Source organism: Ammospiza nelsoni, chromosome 4, assembly GCF_027579445.1.
Source record: "Ammospiza nelsoni isolate bAmmNel1 chromosome 4, bAmmNel1.pri, whole genome shotgun sequence".
Taxonomy (NCBI): domain Eukaryota; kingdom Metazoa; phylum Chordata; class Aves; order Passeriformes; family Passerellidae; genus Ammospiza; species Ammospiza nelsoni.
In genome coordinates this window covers 27,504,016-27,522,615 of record NC_080636.1, presented here as the reverse complement: position 1 = coordinate 27,522,615, position 18,600 = coordinate 27,504,016, and the positions used below count along the sequence as shown (strand labels likewise).

The following is an 18,600-nucleotide window of genomic DNA, read 5'->3' as shown; positions in this document are numbered from 1 at the left end:
TGGGATGTATCATAAATATTCTAAATGCTATTTAAAATTTAATTGCATTTGTAATTAGAATTATGTCTCTGAACATTTTAATATTAATCAAAACAATCTGGGTATAATTAACATTTCTGTGTTACAGCCTCTTTTATATTGTGATGGCTAAGGTATATAAAGGGATCGTGCAGTTACTTGGGTTTAGTGTTGCTTTTGATATTGCTCTTCCTGTCCAGGTTGATGTGTTCCTGAAACTACAAGCATGAGTTGGGTGAAATTTGCATAGAGCTATTTTGAAAGAGCATGCTAAAATGATCTAGTTAGTTGTAAGATTTGGAAATCAATTTAGAAAGGAACATTTTTAGGGTTCTGTCTTTAGCAGCTTAAATATAATCCCAAATAAGGGACATATGCAAACACTGTTGAGCAAAGTAGTAGAACACAAAATTACCTGAAATTTATATGATAAAATTAAACTAAGTAGAAAGCACTTGACAGAACAGTAGCTTGTTAGACTTTACTGTAAAACATAAAAGCAGAATGGAGTTCTGGCAAGTGTGAAGTAGTGACACACTTCTGTGCCTCTTCTCTTGATTTTTGTCAAAGTACCCTGGGTCTGGAAAGTATTCATGTTTGCACTTTATTAAAACAAATCACAGTAAAATGTTATTTCTGCTGAAGTGTAGCATTCTCAGTAATTCAAGCACTATATATAAAGAAAGTTATTTAATGAAGAAAACAGTAGTTCAAGAACCATTACTGCTGATAAAACAGCTGGGAGGATGAGGGGGCAGTTCTACAAAGGAGAAGAGTGAAGGAGTTAATAAATCTTGTACCATACCAAACACATTTAAGTGTGAAGTGACCAGCTACTTCTAATTTTGGAGCTCATAAAAATATTTTTTGCTGAATTTTGGAATAAATTACTGAATCTAGAACTATAGTGATGATGGGAAATACTAAGTTGCCAGATTTATTTTTTCTAAATTGGTAAAGTAGCTACAGTATTTTTCTGATTCAGCCCTCAGATACAAGGGACTGTAGGAGCTGTCCCTTTAAAAGGGATCATTCTCTTCAGCATGCAGATTAATGAAGTGATGGATTTTACACTCTTCTATGGAGTTTTGTGCTGTCTTTCAGTCTTTCTGGTCATGAGGCTTCCCTCCCATTCTTGGCCACTGTCCTTAGACACTACTAACAGCAGGAATCAAAGGATTCCTATGTACTAATAAACTAAACCTGGGAATGTTCCTAGGAGTTGGTGCTTTATAATTTGTACTTTAGGAGGGTCCCTGGCAGGCTCTGGGTCTGTATGGTGTAACAATTCATAGGCATTATCAGAATGCTTCAGGCACTGTGAGTGGTTTGGAGGTTATGAAAGCTTACTGATAGAGATGTAAGCTGTTCCCTGCCAGCTGGCTTGAAATGAATGGGAGTGTTTCTGGGCACAGTTTCATTTCTTAATAGAGATGTAACCAGAGATTCTTTAGCTTCTCAACCTACATTGGCCTTGAACTATTTTCTGTGGCATACTCCTGGATATTTTGGAAATAAATGACAGGGACCTAAATGAACATCTCTCTAACCTTAAAAGAGGAGATGGAGGTGGAATTTTCGTTCATGTTCAGTGTGAAGTTTCCCACAGAGAATGACACCTGATGAGTTCCTTGGTGGAGATTTGATCCTATTTTCATCCCCGTTACAGTCAATTCCAATTTACATGTTCATTTTCTGTGGTCTTTTTGGTGGGAATGTCCTTCAGCAGGAGGTGGATGCTTTAGATTGTCATGTCTAGATTTGAATAATTTCCTTGGAGGGATCAGAGCTTCATGGGTTTTTTCATTATGATGACAGAATCAGAGCTAGATTTTATCCTAGAATGAATGAGTTACAAATATTATTTAAAAGTTCAAGTAACAGGATGAAGTGTAGTCATGATGCTTCATGGATCAGTTGAACACCAGTCTGCCTGAGAAATGTGTTTTTCACCACATTTCAAGGCCTTCTTAAGGGAAGTGTGTTCTTTTTGCCAAGGTCAAGACTATTTCTGCTACAAGGCTTCTCCATATTATGAAATTTTCACAAGTGGTTGCCTCTAGTCAGTGTTACATCCTTATAGAAAGTAGCTAGCAATGCTTAGTTGGTGACTTAGCTCTTGTAGGACAGCTAAAATATGCAATGGCTAAAATATCAGTTAGCATATTGAATCTTTTGGATTTTGTGTATTTCAGAGGAAACTTACAGAGGACTTTAATCAACTTCTAGAAACTTTCTTTGATAGTTTCTCTCTGCTGAGTGTTTCTACTGCAGACCAAAATGCCTTTGGAAAATACTTGTTCAGTATCTGTCAGTTAGTACATTGGTGATGATTCAATACCCTCTCCATTTTACTCCTGCGTAATATACATGGGCTGTATGTTTCTGCACACCTTCTCTATCCTGCACATGTTTAATGGCTTTACTACTTTCTTTAAACACTCCAGGAATTTGACAATCAAGGCAACCAGGGTAACTGAGGAATCATCTTGAGTTTAGATATTAAAAAAGTGTTACCTGAAGTAGTGTCAAATAACACTGAGCTTCTCTTTGTGTCAGCAAATATTTTGGTGGAAGAGACCTTTCCAGAAAGTAATTGGTGTGATTTGGTTCACTAAACTTTAAGTTAATCTCTTTGTGATGTACCAAGCCACAGTTGAGACCTGTACAAATGAGTTAGTTTATGGATCGTGTGAGACCATATCCTCAGGGCTGTCTTCCAGAATGTGAAGTTTCATGAAGTCAACTCGATGTCATCAGTTCTGCTCCAGAATTCTGTTGATTGAATTTCTCTCTGTGTGTTATGGAGTTTTGATCTGTGCTTTAGGCTGACTCACCTTCTGCACAGAGTAATTGATCTGGTAAGGCAAATGCCTGGTAAGGCAAATGCAGCAATAGCAATCTTGTTGGACAAGGCAGTTTTTCAAGATCCTGTAAAAAGCACCAGACTGCTGCATTTATTTCCAGATATTCTTCATTCTTTTTAGTATAGATTTCACTTGCTTTCTTGCATGGATGCTGAAGTGGCTTCTGGGATGAGCAGTCTTACAATGGTCTAAAATAAGAAATATCCTAGCTGCTAATAGGAGAAAGTACTCAAGATCTCCACGTTCACCTATGTAGTAGAACAGACACCTTATCAAACTACTGTGCACTAAAGCAGATAGTCCAGATGCCAGGGTCTGAAATCAAGTCAGGTTTCACCTTTGTGATTTTTCTCCCTTCACAAATGGAGAATTCCTTAGCAACACGGCAGTCTTTACCAATTTGCAGTTTACATTGGTTTGCTTGAGGTATAGTGTTCAAGATGAGGACATTCTCAGCACAGATGTGCATCATTCAGTTAAGTGTGTTTTGTGTACAGCTTTGGCATTTTTGTGGTACCAGTATGGGCCTCAAAATTGGCTTAGAGTATGTTCTGGCATATTGAAAGTGAGCATATGTGACTCAGTTATTATCTAACTTTCTATTTCACCATTTGTGGTGATAGCTAAATTACTTGGGTATAAATTTTGTAGCCAGAATGAATAGAAATTCCTGCTTTTGTAATTTCTCTCTTTGACTGAGTGGAATATAGTGATACTATAGCTCCGACCTCTGTCAGGATCTGTTGACTTTTTTCTGTGGTGGATAATATAAATTCTGGCCATGTGAGAAGCTAACAAAAGTCTGCCCAGTGTTGTCTCTTTGTATTTTGAGATTTAAGCATAAAGTATATTTGTTCAGGGCGATATTCAAAACCAATAATACTTGATTGTGGTAAAGTTTTGTATGAAGGAGTTTGAAAATCTCATGCTATTTACTGGGCTAATAGTGCACAAGGTATACATATGTATGTTTTCAGATGAGAAGTCAAAGATCAAATGCACATGGGGAGAGTCTTTGGTTTTTCCCAAACAACTACAAATATGATTGTTAGTGGAGGATCGAGTTGTTGCTATCCACGTTGTTTCCCCACATAACAAAGACAAAGGGAAGTTCTCCAATTAGCACCATTTTGGGAGTCATGTAAGATCCTTTTGTTTAATATTGTACCAGTCATTCACTGATTTACAGCAGGACTCGAGGGGGCCTTGGCCCATTTGCTAGTGTGGTTTAGTGCAGTGTGCATGTTCCTGGCTGTGCACTGCCAGAGGGGTCCTGTTGCTGCACAGCCTTCCTGTCCAGATCAGAATTCCATCTGGAGCTAACTGGATAGACCCTGCAAAGGTGTAACTGAAATGTCTTGCAGTTGGTAATATATTCAGTGCTATCCTTGTTTCTGCATGGAAAGTTCATATTTAGGCTTAGATTTTTTTTTCCTTCTATGTTTGAGAGAAAAACTTTATTTTACTGAATCTGGAGTGATAAGCATTAGTGAAAGTGTACTCTGTGCTAGAGTTTTTGGGAGTCTGATTCTTCAAAAGACACTGTTAGACATGAATATCTTTAAAAAAATCTGTTGTTTTACAAAAATATTTCATTAAACATTGCTTCTAGACAGTTGAAGAGGTCTGTTTAACAAAATTCTGTGGATAGCATTGAAGACGCTGTTTTTTTAATAAAATATATTACAAAGCATATTTTCTTATCCTTGGTATGCTGAAAAGTGTGCTTGAATTGCAGGTTTTTTTCTTTGCTCAAATATTGGACTGAGTTTTTAAGAAAAAAAAATGAAAAGCTGTATAGCATTAAATCTTCCTAATAAGCAAGTCTCTCTTCCACTTAATTTGTGCTTTTGTTGTGGCTAACAAATAATTTGCTGTATGGGTTTTTCTGTACACCATTGATAGAATATACAAGCTTGTCATCCTAGTGCGCTGGAAATGCTACACTCAAATCAAGTGTTCCTTTCTGGTTTTGTATATCCTCACCTGCTCCTCACTGTAAATCATTGAGATGTCAAGAGCAGTGATTAATTAAGCTGCACGTGCAAGTGCTTTTTTTCACCTGTCAAGTAGGAAGAAAACTTACTATAGTGAATTGTGTGATGCTGTTTAATGAATTTCTTTTTTATTCCAAGCTCTGAGGTTTGCAGAAATATTTTACAGTCTAATTTTTATTAACATTTCTGTATTAGTGATATGGTGTGTTTGGGAGCTATGACTATTCCAGATTATACTATAGGAAGGGTAAGTAGTATTTAAGGCCCTGGGAAGATAAAGAATCATGGTCCCGAGTCTGCATGTATTTTTATCTCATGCTAGTCAAATGTCTTTAAGCTGTCCTTTTATTTGAATAAACCAATTAATAGTACATATCAATTTCTTATTTATATTTATGTATTGTAATATAGATGTAATTTTATTGGAATTTGAAAAGCTTGGATGTTTTTCACAGTCTTTAGGGCAAACAATGAAATTAAATAGTATAGTGATCTTAATCTATTATTAAAAGGTCCTGGAAGGGAAGATTACAAGGTAGATTCAGGTTTTGAATCAGTTTTACCATTGGTTTAGCAGCGGGTGGGCAGGCAGATGCCTGCTCAGAGTAGAACCTATTGCCATTTTTCACCATTGATAGAGTAGCCTTTCAGAGTCAATGAGCTCTGTCAATGTGAGCTTGTCAAGGCTACAACTTCATAGACCTGAGAGGCGGTTTGAGAGGTCAGCCCTTTTCAGGTTTGCTGTGATGCAAATGAACTTTAATGCTTAAACAACTATTGGAATTTTTATGTCTGCTCCTTGTTCTTTTTTCTTCACAAAGTCATTGACGAGACATTCAGTGCTTTTTAAATTGGAAGTTGCATTGTGCTAAAGACCTAGTACAGATTTACGGAGGGCTGAAAGCAGTTAGATCATGTTCTTTTCATGGTGCGATTAGAATCAAATCGATTTCCCTACAGCCTTCAGCATTCAGATGGCAATTTTAACAAAGCTTGGGGGCTAGACAAGGGACAAAACGACTGAACTGAATGTTAATTACACTCTGCAGCCTTATTTTCTTTTGATTTGGAGCTGACTGGCAACTAAATTAACAAAAGTGTGACCATAACTGCTGCCCTATTTTCATTTAAAAGGAGAGCAGACTCTAAAAGGCTATCTTTACAAAGAAACAAGTGAGGTCTACTGATTATTGTTAAAGGGCACTGTCTTTAAAAACATAATAATAAGAATAACCCGAAAATACTCAATTTCCATTTGATGTGATAAATTAGTCACTGGTATGTCCACCTTTTGATAATTCCTTGGCTTGTGATATTGAAATAAAACATAATAAAAAAATTGCTGTAATGAATGCTGATAGATAGCAATGATCTAATTTTTAATCATGTGACCACAGTACGTGCTTAGCTGTGTTTCCCTACAACTGCTTCAGTATTAAACTAGAGGATGTTTGAAAACCAAGATGTTAATATATGTGGGGACATGAACAATTTGTTGTCGAATTTTTATTTTACTCAGACATTTTTGTTTCTCGGATAGCATTGAGTTTGGTTTGTTAGGGTCCATTTACTGTATTTTGTAGCAATAACAGCAAGATGCTTTCTCATCCTTTCCCCTGACCCCGCTCTGCCTTGTGAGGAAGCTGCAGCTGCACTAAGTTGTATTTGATCCTTGTCATTGCTCCGTCCTTTTGCACCTGCAGCTCTGTTGGTCTCATCTTAACACCTGGCACCATGAATTATCCTCTTTTTATTCACTGTCTGTAGCAAATCCCATTTAGAGCTAAGCAATATATATTCTGGCAGTCAAATGACCATAAATGTCACTATGTATTTCTCAAATGTAAATATAACTGAATAATTATACTCAAAATGCTGTGAGACTTTGCAGCACAGAGCGTCCTTTAATTCTAGTATGCTTAATCTTAAAAAGCTGTGCAGAACAGCTTTCTGGATTCTCTGTCTGAAATGTCAAGTATGGATGACACAGGCAGTAAACCTTTCCTTTAGAATCCTAAATATTGGGTTCGCTCTCTATACAGATCACAAACTTACTAATGCTTATTTGGGGAATATACTGTAACTTTCTGCATTTGGTTTTTCACTCTCTAAAATCTGGATGCAAATATAACAAAAATTCCTCATTTATTTAGAGTACTGTGTATTTGCACTTGACATACAGCACTGCAAAATAGTTTGCAACATTTGTGAGTTTATATGCTGACCTTAGAAGCAGTACATTTAGATCACTGATCATAGGGGAGCAGTTCTCCTGTTTTTATACTTAGATCACTTTGAAATTTCTGTGAATTTAAAGTTAAAACTGCCATAAGAGAGCATGCATATCAACAGTTTTTGTTCCAAAGTGATTGAAGGTACCTACTCGGCTATCACAAAAAGTTGTTTCTGTTCTAGATATTTTATACCAGACAAGTTTTGATTGTGCTACAGACCACCTTGTACTCAGTCACTGTCCTGTACCTCTCTCCTTTTCACACAAAAAGCAGCTGCAAAACAAAGTTTTTCTAAAACCAGTCAAGAGTAAAATTCTTTCTCATTTGTCTTCCAGACACGAAGATCGATTGAGAAGTTATTAGAATGGGAAAACAATAGGTTATACCACAAGGTGAGTGCCGCAGGGAGCAGCTTCGTACTGTTGGAGTTTGAATTGCACAGTATGGAAACAGATGCTTTTGTTGAACGAAAAATATGAAAGGTGAACAAATGGGCTAGTCTGTGTGCTGCAATAAAATACAGCTCATTTTTCTTCTTTTTCTTTCCTCCTTGTCTAGCTGTGCTTGCATTGGAGACTAAGCAAAAGGAAATGTGAAACGAATAACATGATGGAATATGTAAGTTAAAGGGCTGTTTTGTGAGTTTCTCTATTAAATGATCATTTATTTTGCTTCTGATCTTATTCTTTTCATGATTATTAATCAGTAAAGGTGTCAGGAGCTTAATCGCCTGAGTGCAAGGATTTTCTACGGTTCACAGATGCATGGTTTCATGTGCAGGACTGATTTATAAAGTTATGAATGACTTGAAAACAACGCTTCACTGTGTTCTGAAAAATAATAAATTAATTGCCAAGATAAAATAGCTTGAACATGTGCTGATGGAGTGTGAAATTTTAGATGCTGTATAAAGAATAACCACAACTTTGGTTACGCAGCAAGTCAGATATGGCTATTTTATATAATGCTAATCAAGTCCAAAAGTATGGAAGAAGACCTTTCAACTAAGCTGTTGGAGCTTAAGAAACCTTTAGCTCCTTTTTAAGATTTTAACCTTTAAACCTTTTTTGGATTTTAAGTGCCCCTTACCTCAAGTATCTTGAAAGTATTTTTATCTCCAATTGGTGTCACTAAAATATTTTCAAGTCAGTCTCTGGTATTTTAATATGCTTTAGTTTTTGGCTGAGACTCCATAAACCCATCTTGGAAATATACAGTGAGAAGTTGTGTGTTTTAAAATGAACTATGTCCTGCATAGGATTTCAGTTTATTTAGCTTGCAACTTGTTCTTTTTGGTGCTGTTCTTATTTCCATTTTCAATATATTTTGGATGTACATAGGATAGGATGAAATTAATCTGATAAAATGTAAACAGCATTGGAATTTCCATAATTTCTTTTCATGCTTTAGTAGTTACTAAAGGCTGTAGGAAGGTATGCTTTTTAAAAATAAAGATTATTTTTGGAGAAACATATACTGCATTAGGTCTAACTTATCTGTGATCTTCTATTACACAGTAGTTTGTCTGTTCTATAAAATAACAAATCTATAATGCCTATAAAAATTTTAAATGTGATTCAAAATTATATTAAAATTATCTTTATCTTTTAGTCTTCTCCTTTTCCCTGCCCCTCCACTAGATCTTATCTCTTGCTTGAAATACAAGGTCTTCAAAAAGCATTTTTTACAGAATGGCTCTATTCAGTTCACTGAATAAGTACTTTATTGTAAAATTTATTCTACTGAATCTTTTAGGTTGGATATATGGGTGTGACTGAAAATGGAATAAATCAAATTTCAGAAAATAGACCTAAGCTTTGCCTAAATGAAGCGTTTGTATTTTGCTGAAAACTTCATTTTTCTACAGGAAACATTGTCAAACCCAATGTTCTGCAGATTCAATTGGAAAAAAAATAATGTGAGTTTGTAAATACTATGGCCCAGCAACATTTACAGATTAATATTCATTCTATCAAATATAATTTCAAATTAGTTGACCTGCTTACTGTAATAATATATGCATGGGCATATAGTTTCACAGGATAAAGGTCAAAGATTTTATTTTCAGTTTGTGAAATGTCAGATATTATCTTTGGGTATATTAATGAGAAAATTTTTACAAAACCTCAGTGTGACATTTTCTCGCTTTCAGTGAACTGATTTGCTAGTGTCTTTAAAAACTGCCCCTAATATGATTGTGATTTAATTTTAAATAATAAATGCCTATCCTCAATGTTTTGCTAAACAGATGATTAAAATCAGACTTTTGTACCCAAAACTTGGTACTTCACCAAACTGAGGTTTGAAATGCACTGTAGTAGATGACAAATAAATAATTAATCAAATTAAGAAAGACAAGTTAGTCTTGTACCTTTGACATAAACACAGTGCTTCAGCTTTACTTCTTGCTCCCTTTTTGAAAACTTGCCTGAAAATCAGAAGCCCTGGTATGTCTACAGAATCCAATGGTTGACTCAGGTCAGTGATCAGTGGATTTTGAGCAGTTTGCATTACTTCTGAAGATAAGCCACTTCTGAATATCTCAAAAAATAAACTTACCTACCTAATTTCAGGTTTTGTAATTCCAAAAGTATTTGCCTTAGAAATAAGATTGGAGACTTTTATTTTCTGAGGCTTTGTATGCTTGCAGAGATAGAAGTCTTTATTTTCTAAGCAGCTAAGTTGTATTCTCCTTTACAATCACAAACATTGAGAAATAATTTTTAACTTCTTAAAAAGGTGAGTTTCCCTTACAAGTAAATAAAATCCTTATTTATGTACCAGATGCATTTATTTGTTTATAAATCAGATCATGCTGCTGTGTTATGACTGTCTCCGAAGAAAGAATGTGCACAAGTCAACATTTTCTTCAAGCTTCCTATTTAAAGAGGATAAATACTTGGATTGTGTTCTGGAATGAACCCTATAGTGCACTTAGCTGGGAAAAATGCAGTTTAAATTTGAATTGAGACCATAAGAATAATCACACAAAGCCATTAGTCAAGTTTTTGTTAACTACTTGAACATTTGTAGATATGGGAGCTTTGCAAAAGTTGATACACTTTTAGAATCCTGTGTTAAGTGGCAACAATTCTGAATTAAGTGAAATTGGAATTGTAAACTAACTTTTCATGCATTGTGCATTCAAGCGGTTTGTTAGTTTATTTTTTTTAGTGAATGCATTTATATCTTTCGTAGTTTTTCCCCAATAAATAAATTACTGTATAATAATTCTTGAACATAATTACTTCAGTTTGTGTTTCATATCAGTAGGCAAACTTTTTGAGTTGAATTTTATTCCATAAGTATTGGTTTTCAACTCCAAACCAATTATCATACATGACTTATCTAATGGTCTCCTACCTGAGACAAATGCCATGCTTTTTGTTTTTTATCACAGCTTGATATACTAATTAAAAAAAAAACAAGCCCAAAACCATATGAATTGTAATTGTGATAGATAATAGGATTGCTGCCATCTTTAATACATTTTTGTTTTCTTTTTGTACAGGTCATCCTTATAGAATTTTTACCAAAGACACCGATTTTTCGACCGGATTAGCATTCAATTTATTTATAGAGACTTATTCAAGTATGTTGTCTTTCCAATGGTGCCTTGCTTGGTGCTCTCCTGGTAGTGACATAACTTTGGTTCTACAGAATCTTGTGGTGGTTTCATTTGGTTTTTGTTTGTTTTGGGTTTTCATGTTTGTTTATTTTGGTTTATTTTTTGTTGGTTAGTTGTTTTCTGTGTTTTTTTTTAAAATAAGAGTATGTTCTAAGTGTATTTGGTCAAACTCTGCAAAGTAATTTCATACAAATGTTAATTACTACTTAAGTTATTTTTACTTTTGCTACTTCTGTTTATTAATGTATCTTGATTTTCAAAGGAGTCTTTTATATGTGTGCGCGCGCGTGTGTACATATATATATTATATAAATACACAGCTGAAAATGACATACAAGTGAACAGGTATTTTTTTATCCCTATATGATGCAACTGGTTGACTGTACCTTGTGTAAATTCCTTTAGTCATTTTGAAGCTGCTGAAGTTGCTTCTAAGATTTTTGGAAGCTTCTGTCAGTGACTAGTCAATTGTAAATACTTTTATTTCTTTTTGGGATATTGACTAGTCTCTTCCAGCAAAAGGAGACAAAGTTCTTTTTGAAACTGTGATTTTTGGGATCCAGATATTGTTAGTAGAAATCTCTATGCTTTTCATGAAGAAGTCCTGTCAACTGATTCTGAAAAAATTTGGCTTTAAAAAATTAAAAAAAAAATAAGGCAGCCAAGTGGAATAATTTTACTCAGACTAGAAGAATCACTGAGAGCATTGCATGCATCTGGTTAGTAGAACTCAAGATCACAAAAGTATATTATTATTGCATTTTATAATGTAGCTGTTTTAACTCAGTCAATTGCCATGTGCCAGCTTTATTCATGCTGTTTACCAGATCTTGTACACAGGGGTGCAGAAGGACATGTTTTAGTAAAACTTAATTGCCCAAGAAAACCTTTCATGGTTGTTTTTTTTGTTTCTTTTAAAGCCACAGATGCAGGAAAAAACTTCCTGAATTCTTGAACAGTACAGTTCCACATGCAAATGCCATGTATTAAAGTAATCCGAGTAGGGTGCACTGGGCAACCTATGTTTAAATGTGTTAGGCAGTTATTTATTGCACCCTTTCTTTTGCTCATTTTAGTTTACAAGGTTTATTTTCTGCACAAGTATAAGACTTTTTTAAACTGGATATGTGATGTATGCTTGGGTCAGGCCAGTTGTATTTCATTTCTTCTGATTATACTTTAGTTTTACATATCTTCACACATAGCTTTTGGGGTTTTTTACTTGCAACTCTCATAACTGTAAAATTTATTTAGGTGTCTGAAATTACTGTACACAAAATTGATGTAAGTTAAGAACATGTTCCTTGTACAGTTGTGTTAGCAAGCAATAATGTGAATATATTAAAAAACAGATATACTCTGCTTAATATTTGTATGAATGAAAAGTTGATACCACTACAAGAATAGTCTTCTCTTTTTAATCTTTTAAATATACAAGTTTTATTTCAAGGTAATGTATTACAGGTACCTTGATGCTGTGAACTATTTTTCTATGTCTTCAAAATATTTATTCTCTGTAAAATATTCCCTAGTGAGTATTATATTCCTAAATTGTCCATAGTGGGAGTGGTCTAGAAAGTTTTAAGTTTTCTTAAATCTAAGCCTTCTATATCTGTTACCAAAATTCATCTTTTGCACAGCTTTCATCTGTGGATTCCTACTGTTCACTTTGAGAATAGCTCAGCTATGCTTTTCATATAAGCCCACAAGGGTGTTTCTTTGACTTGACAGAATATGATTTTTCATAAACAAATCCCAGTGTTGTGCTGGCCTCAGGCATCTGAGTGCCACCCATGCTTTCTCTACAAAGTAAATGCTTATAATTTTCTAAAAATCAATTTCAACCTCGTCTTCAGTACAAATCTGAGTCTGCTGCCCTCCTCTCACCCAGAAGTATCAATTGTAACCTCAGAGTATAGTCAGCCTGTGGGAGCACAGAAACCTTACATTGATGGCAGCAGGGACAGGGGAGGTTGGAGGTGCAGAGGAGAGGTTGGAATTGAACAGAAGTGATAACTGGTGATAAATACTTTTGACCAGAAATATAATTGATTTATTTTGTGTCAGTTTTCAATAAAATGAATACTGGATCATATGAGGCCTAGATTTTATAAAAAATTTCATTTGACTAGAATTTGTGTCATGGATGCAGTTTTCCACTGAAGTGGAAACCCATCCCCTCACTCTAGTGGAGGATATGGCTTCTGATATGTTCATAGCAGCTATTTGCCTTAGTTTACTTCTCAAACTTCCCATAGTATGTTCTGTCCACATCCACAGCTACCTTGCCAGCAGCACCCAAAGCCAGGGACAGTAAAGCTACTTCAGGTGTGATGTGTGCTGAGACCAGAGCCATGAACAGTGTGGCTTACAGGTTTACAGAGTATCCCATTAGTAAAGCTTCCACATCAACAGTAGTGATGCTTAAGATCTTGTCTACTTCTAGGTGCATCAGCAGTCGTAGGCTTGGTTAGCAGACAATTCTATATTATACCTGTGACTTTTTCTTTAAGAAATAATATAAAGATCCAAAGTAGAGCTCCGAGCAACTAAAAAGTTAAATTCCTTTGTAAGGAGGCCAGACTTACTCCTTCAAAAAGTATTTTGGATATTTTATTAATACAAAGTCTCTGACTTAAAATATAATCAGGAAATTTGAGAAGATGCCTATATTGAGAGATGAATTTTATCTCAGAAGTGGTACTCTCCTGAAGAAGTAGTACACTCACCTAGTAAGAATGTTACAAAACATTTTCATACAATCCTTTTCAATTCATTAATTATAGTGATGGAAATTGAAGATGGCAGGAGCTTTAATCAACTGTTTAATGCCTGCGGCAGTTGTCAGGATTTTCTTTTGATGTTGCTTCTGAAATACTAAATCTATTTATTTTGATTGCTAGTGAGAAGATAATGTATTACCTTTTTTGTAATACTTGGCAAAGAAGAAAATTGCAGTTTGAGCAGACCAGAAGCTGTAGTAGAACTTCCAGGACACAGCCTACTCTTTGCTAAAATAACTATTACATTATACTAACTTGTTTAGCTTCTTGCAACTCAGCAGTTCCTACAAATAAACTTACCTATTTCAAATTTCCTTGAACAGTTAAGTTAGGTATCAAGTTGATAATAATAATTTAGCAAATTATGCCTGTTTCATCTTTACCCTGCTGAACTAATGGTGAAGGCATCTATGAATCCCTGTGAGAGCTAATTATTAGTTTTAGATATAGTTGCCTTTAACTGGTGAATAAAGATTTCTTACTTACTGTCATATAATAGAAACAAATTCTTTTAAATTTTTTAGTCATAGGTGGAAATAAGTTCTGAGGGAGAAGGACTTTCTCTCTGACCCTACGTGAAAAATTCTGAAGAGCTCATCTGCTGTTAAATAGTTGTGACTCGAAGTTTATATTGGGATTGACAAACTTCACCAGAAATGAAAATGTTTATGGAGATACAGGAAGTCAGTACATTTTTTGTAATAGGTCAGTAAGATAATTTTAATAAACTATTTATGCAAATCCAGAATTTCCCATGATACTTAAACCCCCAAAAAAATAGTTTGTAAAAACTTTTTACAGTACTTAGATGTAAATTATAACCTCTGATTCAATTTGTTAAATTATACGTTTTTGTAATTCTCAAGACCATGATGTTTAAATGTAACACACTGTCTCTCAGACACAGGCTTACTTAAAAGTCAGTTTGATTTTTTTTTTTTTCTTTATGTCATTATTTAGCCCCAAAGATTGTGGGAAGAGCTTTAAAATGCAATCTGTACCTGCTTAGAAGCCAGGAGCCAAGGAAAAAGAACTTGTCTTTTTTCCCTTCCCTCCACCCCCTACCCTAAAGTCTTAATTTTAAATTGGTCCCCTTGTTTTGTAGCCCTAGTTTATGGGTTTTGAGCAGCTGGCAATAATGCAAATTGTCCACCAAAACCCCCATTTGAATTCTGAGCAGTTTAAAGAGATCACTTTAATTGAAGAGGTGAAAGACTTGTTAAGCAAAGAAAATCCGTGGTTCTTTTAAGTTCTCCCAGCACTGCTGTTGAGTAATTAAAATAAGGATCATGATGACCCTACATTAGGTAAAAATCCAGATGATTTTGTGTAAAAGAAACACTCAATTAGAGAGATCTCAGAGCCTCAAATGTCTTGGATTCACAGTAGTGACTTATTAAGGATAAGTGGTGCTGGCTACTTTTGTACCTGTGACTAAAATAATTTATGTTGCTCTTCAGTAACCTTGCTTATGAAAAGAAAGCATTGCAGAAATCTATATTCATCACTGCTAATTTGGTGTAATTTGCTTCTCCCTATAGCCATGTTGCATTTCCATGACAAACAGCTAAGTGTATGATCATTATAATGCCTTTAATAGCCATATTGTAGGTAGAAATATTAACTTCTCAGGGACTAATAAAAAATACAAACTTGGAATTAATGAGCTGAATGCCTATCTGCATGAAGGCTTACTTGCAAATGTCACCCTAGAAACTTGATTGTAATATGCATGACCATTATGAATGTTATCAATATAAAGTTATGAGAGCTTCTTTTACCCTGTATTATTAGGCTGCTAAATGTCAAAGTTGGATAAGGATAAATGAAGGGGTTTTTTTCTGATTTGGATGGAGTGATTCTTTCTAATGGTGCTACCTTCTTAACTCCTGTGTTTATTCTTTGTAAAGTTTTCTCTGTAGGCTGGGTGAATCAGGGGATACTGGTGTACTAAGAAAACACTCTTATTCTTCTTAAGAAAGTAGAATAATTTCAAGGGGCAAAGTACTCTAGAATTGAAAAAAAGTCACTGCTTAAACCATGTGTTTATTCTTAATTAGATATTCATTTGGACTGTTTTGTTGGTAACAGTACTTTGCAGTTTATTACTTTTTGAACTTTCATCTTCCTGATATGTCAGTCAGTGTAGGCTGAATTAGAAACCGTGTTTGAAAGATTAAAACCCCCTGATTCCTTGCATGAAAGGTCATATGTTGACACTTGTGCTGATGTATATATGTGTCCCTACCACATAACACCTGGGTAATATACATTTTTATGAAACTACATTTTACTGGTTTCATGGAAGTTGTCCTTTAAAAGAAGTCTTCTGGTTTGTTTAGCTCATTAATATTTCATTAAGATTTATATTCTTGAAAAGGGGTACATAAATGCTAGGCTCTTCAAAATACAACAGACCGGTAGGAACAACTTAGGCAAAAGATGAAACATAGGAATTAGGAGAAGCAACCCTGAAAAGATTGGACTTGAAGATTAGGTTTAGAGTTCTGTGAGTATGGCAGAAAATAGTTTTGAACTGAATGAAATTATATTGAATGATGCAAGTTAAGCAAAAGCTAGCAGTCCATTTCAGTAGTTATGTAGACTGTGTATTAACTTCTGTTCTGTTTTTTGTTTTGGTGTGTGATTGATTTGTTTTGGTTATGCTCTAGTTGATAGACAATTCTGCTATCATGTAGAATAATAATGCAGAAGGTAAGCTTCCTTCTAAACTCAGCATCTCTTCATTTAAAATAGCCAGACCAAAATGGAATTGCTGATGAGAGCTGTGCTGAGTGCAGAACAGTCTTTTCCTAAGCTGGAGCCTGTAATGCATGACTAATTGTTTCCAAAGAAAATTCTTGACCTGTCCAGACAGCTCCTGTCATGTGACAGTATATCTAAGGCCCGCAAGTAGGATCCAGTTAGAACAATTTATGTTCAGGTAAGTAAGACTTTTGTAGTTAATTGTAGTTTTTATGGAGAAAGGAACCATCGACAAATGCTCACTTTGAGAGAACAAATAGATTTTTATGTTTATTGAAACATGCTTTTTTCTTGTTGTTTGCTCCTCATTTATAACTTAATAAATGAAAGTTACTTTGCTTCATGTTGAAAACTAGACTTAGTAGTCAGCTGAATACTTTTTTTTGTTACAGTATTTTAGGTTTATGAATACATTTTTAAAGTCATGTTTAGAAATGTTTCAAGAAGTCATATCCTGATACAATGTAACTGATATTTTTAGTAGCTGTATGTTTAAACTGGTTTCATTGTGCTGATATAAATATCTAACTCATCCACTCCAAGTGTGTATCTCTGATCCCTTTATGCTAGCAATAGGCTTTCTAACTTGTTAGGATATGCAGTGTACCTACTGGTTAATATTGTCAGTGAACAGTTTGGTTCAGTGAGATAACAGGGAATGTGAAAGTGGTTCCTGATTTGAAAAGTCTAACCCAGACTCTTTCTTTCATAAAGGATGGAGTCTGGCAATCAGAATATGAACTCATTGCAAACATAAATTTGAAAGAGAATAGTAAACTACAAAACAGTGCCTAAATGTTGTGTGCTAAACTAGACCATGTGTAACTCATGTTGCAGAGAATTGAAAAGAATTTGCAGAGACTTGCATTGGACTGCGTGTGCTTAGGAAAGACCTGTTAAATGTATGAAGCAGTTATGGTCAATAAGTCACTGAAAAGATGTTACCATCAAGAGGGAAACTTAAACCCCAATATTTTGTAGTATGTTAAAAATCCATTTCAAGCAGAAAACATGTAAGCAATAATTTAACCTAAAACTGGAAATTAAAGAAGCTGCTACTTCTAGAGAGACTTGATGTTAATTTTGCCAGTTGGGCATCTCTCCTCTCACAGAGTTTAGATAGATTTGCTGTGATTTCCACTATTGTAACATTCCTCTTCAAGTATCCTAAGTCCAGATGAGAGACACAAAGCTTAGAAGCCAGCACTGTGTTTACAGGGTGCACAGCTTTGGGAGGAGAAGATAGGAATTAAAGGACTTCTTTAAGGCTGCACAATTGTATATATGCATATTTAAGAATATTTAACCATGACTGCTAAATTACTGAGGCTAATCTATTGTTGACTTATAGAATAATATTTAATACATCAACATTGGTTTTTCCTGACCTGACCTGGAATTGGAAAGGACTCCAATATAACTTTTTTAAAAGCATTTCTTAAGTTGTATGTATTATAAATTAATAAAATAATTGTTTAACATACCTTCTAAGCCTTGCAGTTTTTCATCTGTGTTGGGGGGAGGGTGTGGTAGGGAGAGGAAGAAAAGGAAAAACTTGAGAAACTGCTGTATTGTGCAATGGTCTCATCTTACTTCCAGTTGATACTTTTACTCTAAATGGGGGGGGGGGGGTGGGTGAGAGGGGAGAGAAAATTATTTTGGTAATTTAGGTGGCTCTAGGACTGGAGTTACCAAATTACAGGCATTGCCTGCTATAAGTGTTTCAAACTGGTTTTTAATTAGGTCCACATTTGGAGTTCTTTAAGCTTTTCAAGCCCTAATGATAGTAGGATTTATTAAATGTGCTATCATTATGGTTGAATGGCGATTTTGAAGCTGTGTTCTTTTTTGAAGCTTTTATGTTTTATTCACGTGTCCTCTAGTTGGGGCAGACACCACCTATTCAGGAAGGAATCATTCCCATCCATGCAATTCACGTGTTTTTCAGACTATTCAATATGAAATGCTGGTTAACCTGAACCTTATGAACAAAAACGAAGTCTGTGCTCGCCGCCGTGCCGAGGATGGCCTTGGTTCTCATCAGCCGGCAGCTTTTCCTTGCATGAAACGTTTTAAGCTCGTTGGTTACTCTAGTATGGCAGTCTTGGCAGTCCCTTTACAAAGTGCATGTGTATAATGTCTCTAGCATGTATGAGAGGTGTGTTAGACATGTTCATGTCCCAACGTGCGGGTGGGGAGGGGTGCTCCTGCCCGGCGCTGTGAAGCATTCCGGGTGTTGTAATGTGGGCTTGCAAAGCGGTAGATACAATGTTGCTGAGCAGAAAAGCGCACGATAGATTTAATGTA

The 18,600-nt window shown here is 35.1% G+C and overlaps 1 protein-coding gene across 3 annotated transcripts in view; it reads left to right on the top strand.

Annotated features, from left to right (window-relative positions):
• CHIC2 (cysteine rich hydrophobic domain 2) overlaps positions 1-17,776 on the top strand; it is a 30,963-nt gene extending 13,187 nt beyond the window's left edge. Inside the window, exons 4-7 of one of the 3 annotated variants that reach the window (XM_059469978.1) lie at positions 7,452-7,508; positions 7,675-7,734; positions 10,628-10,708; positions 16,285-17,776. In XM_059469978.1, coding sequence (XP_059325961.1) covers positions 7,452-7,508; positions 7,675-7,734; positions 10,628-10,678 — 168 coding nt within the window. In that variant the 3' untranslated portion in view covers positions 10,679-10,708; positions 16,285-17,776. Of the gene's footprint in view, positions 1-7,451; positions 7,509-7,674; positions 7,735-10,627 lie in introns of all 3 variants that reach the window. The other 2 variants (XM_059469977.1, XM_059469975.1) reach the window with 2 other exon arrangements.
• Positions 17,777-18,600: the final 824 nt, after the last annotated feature.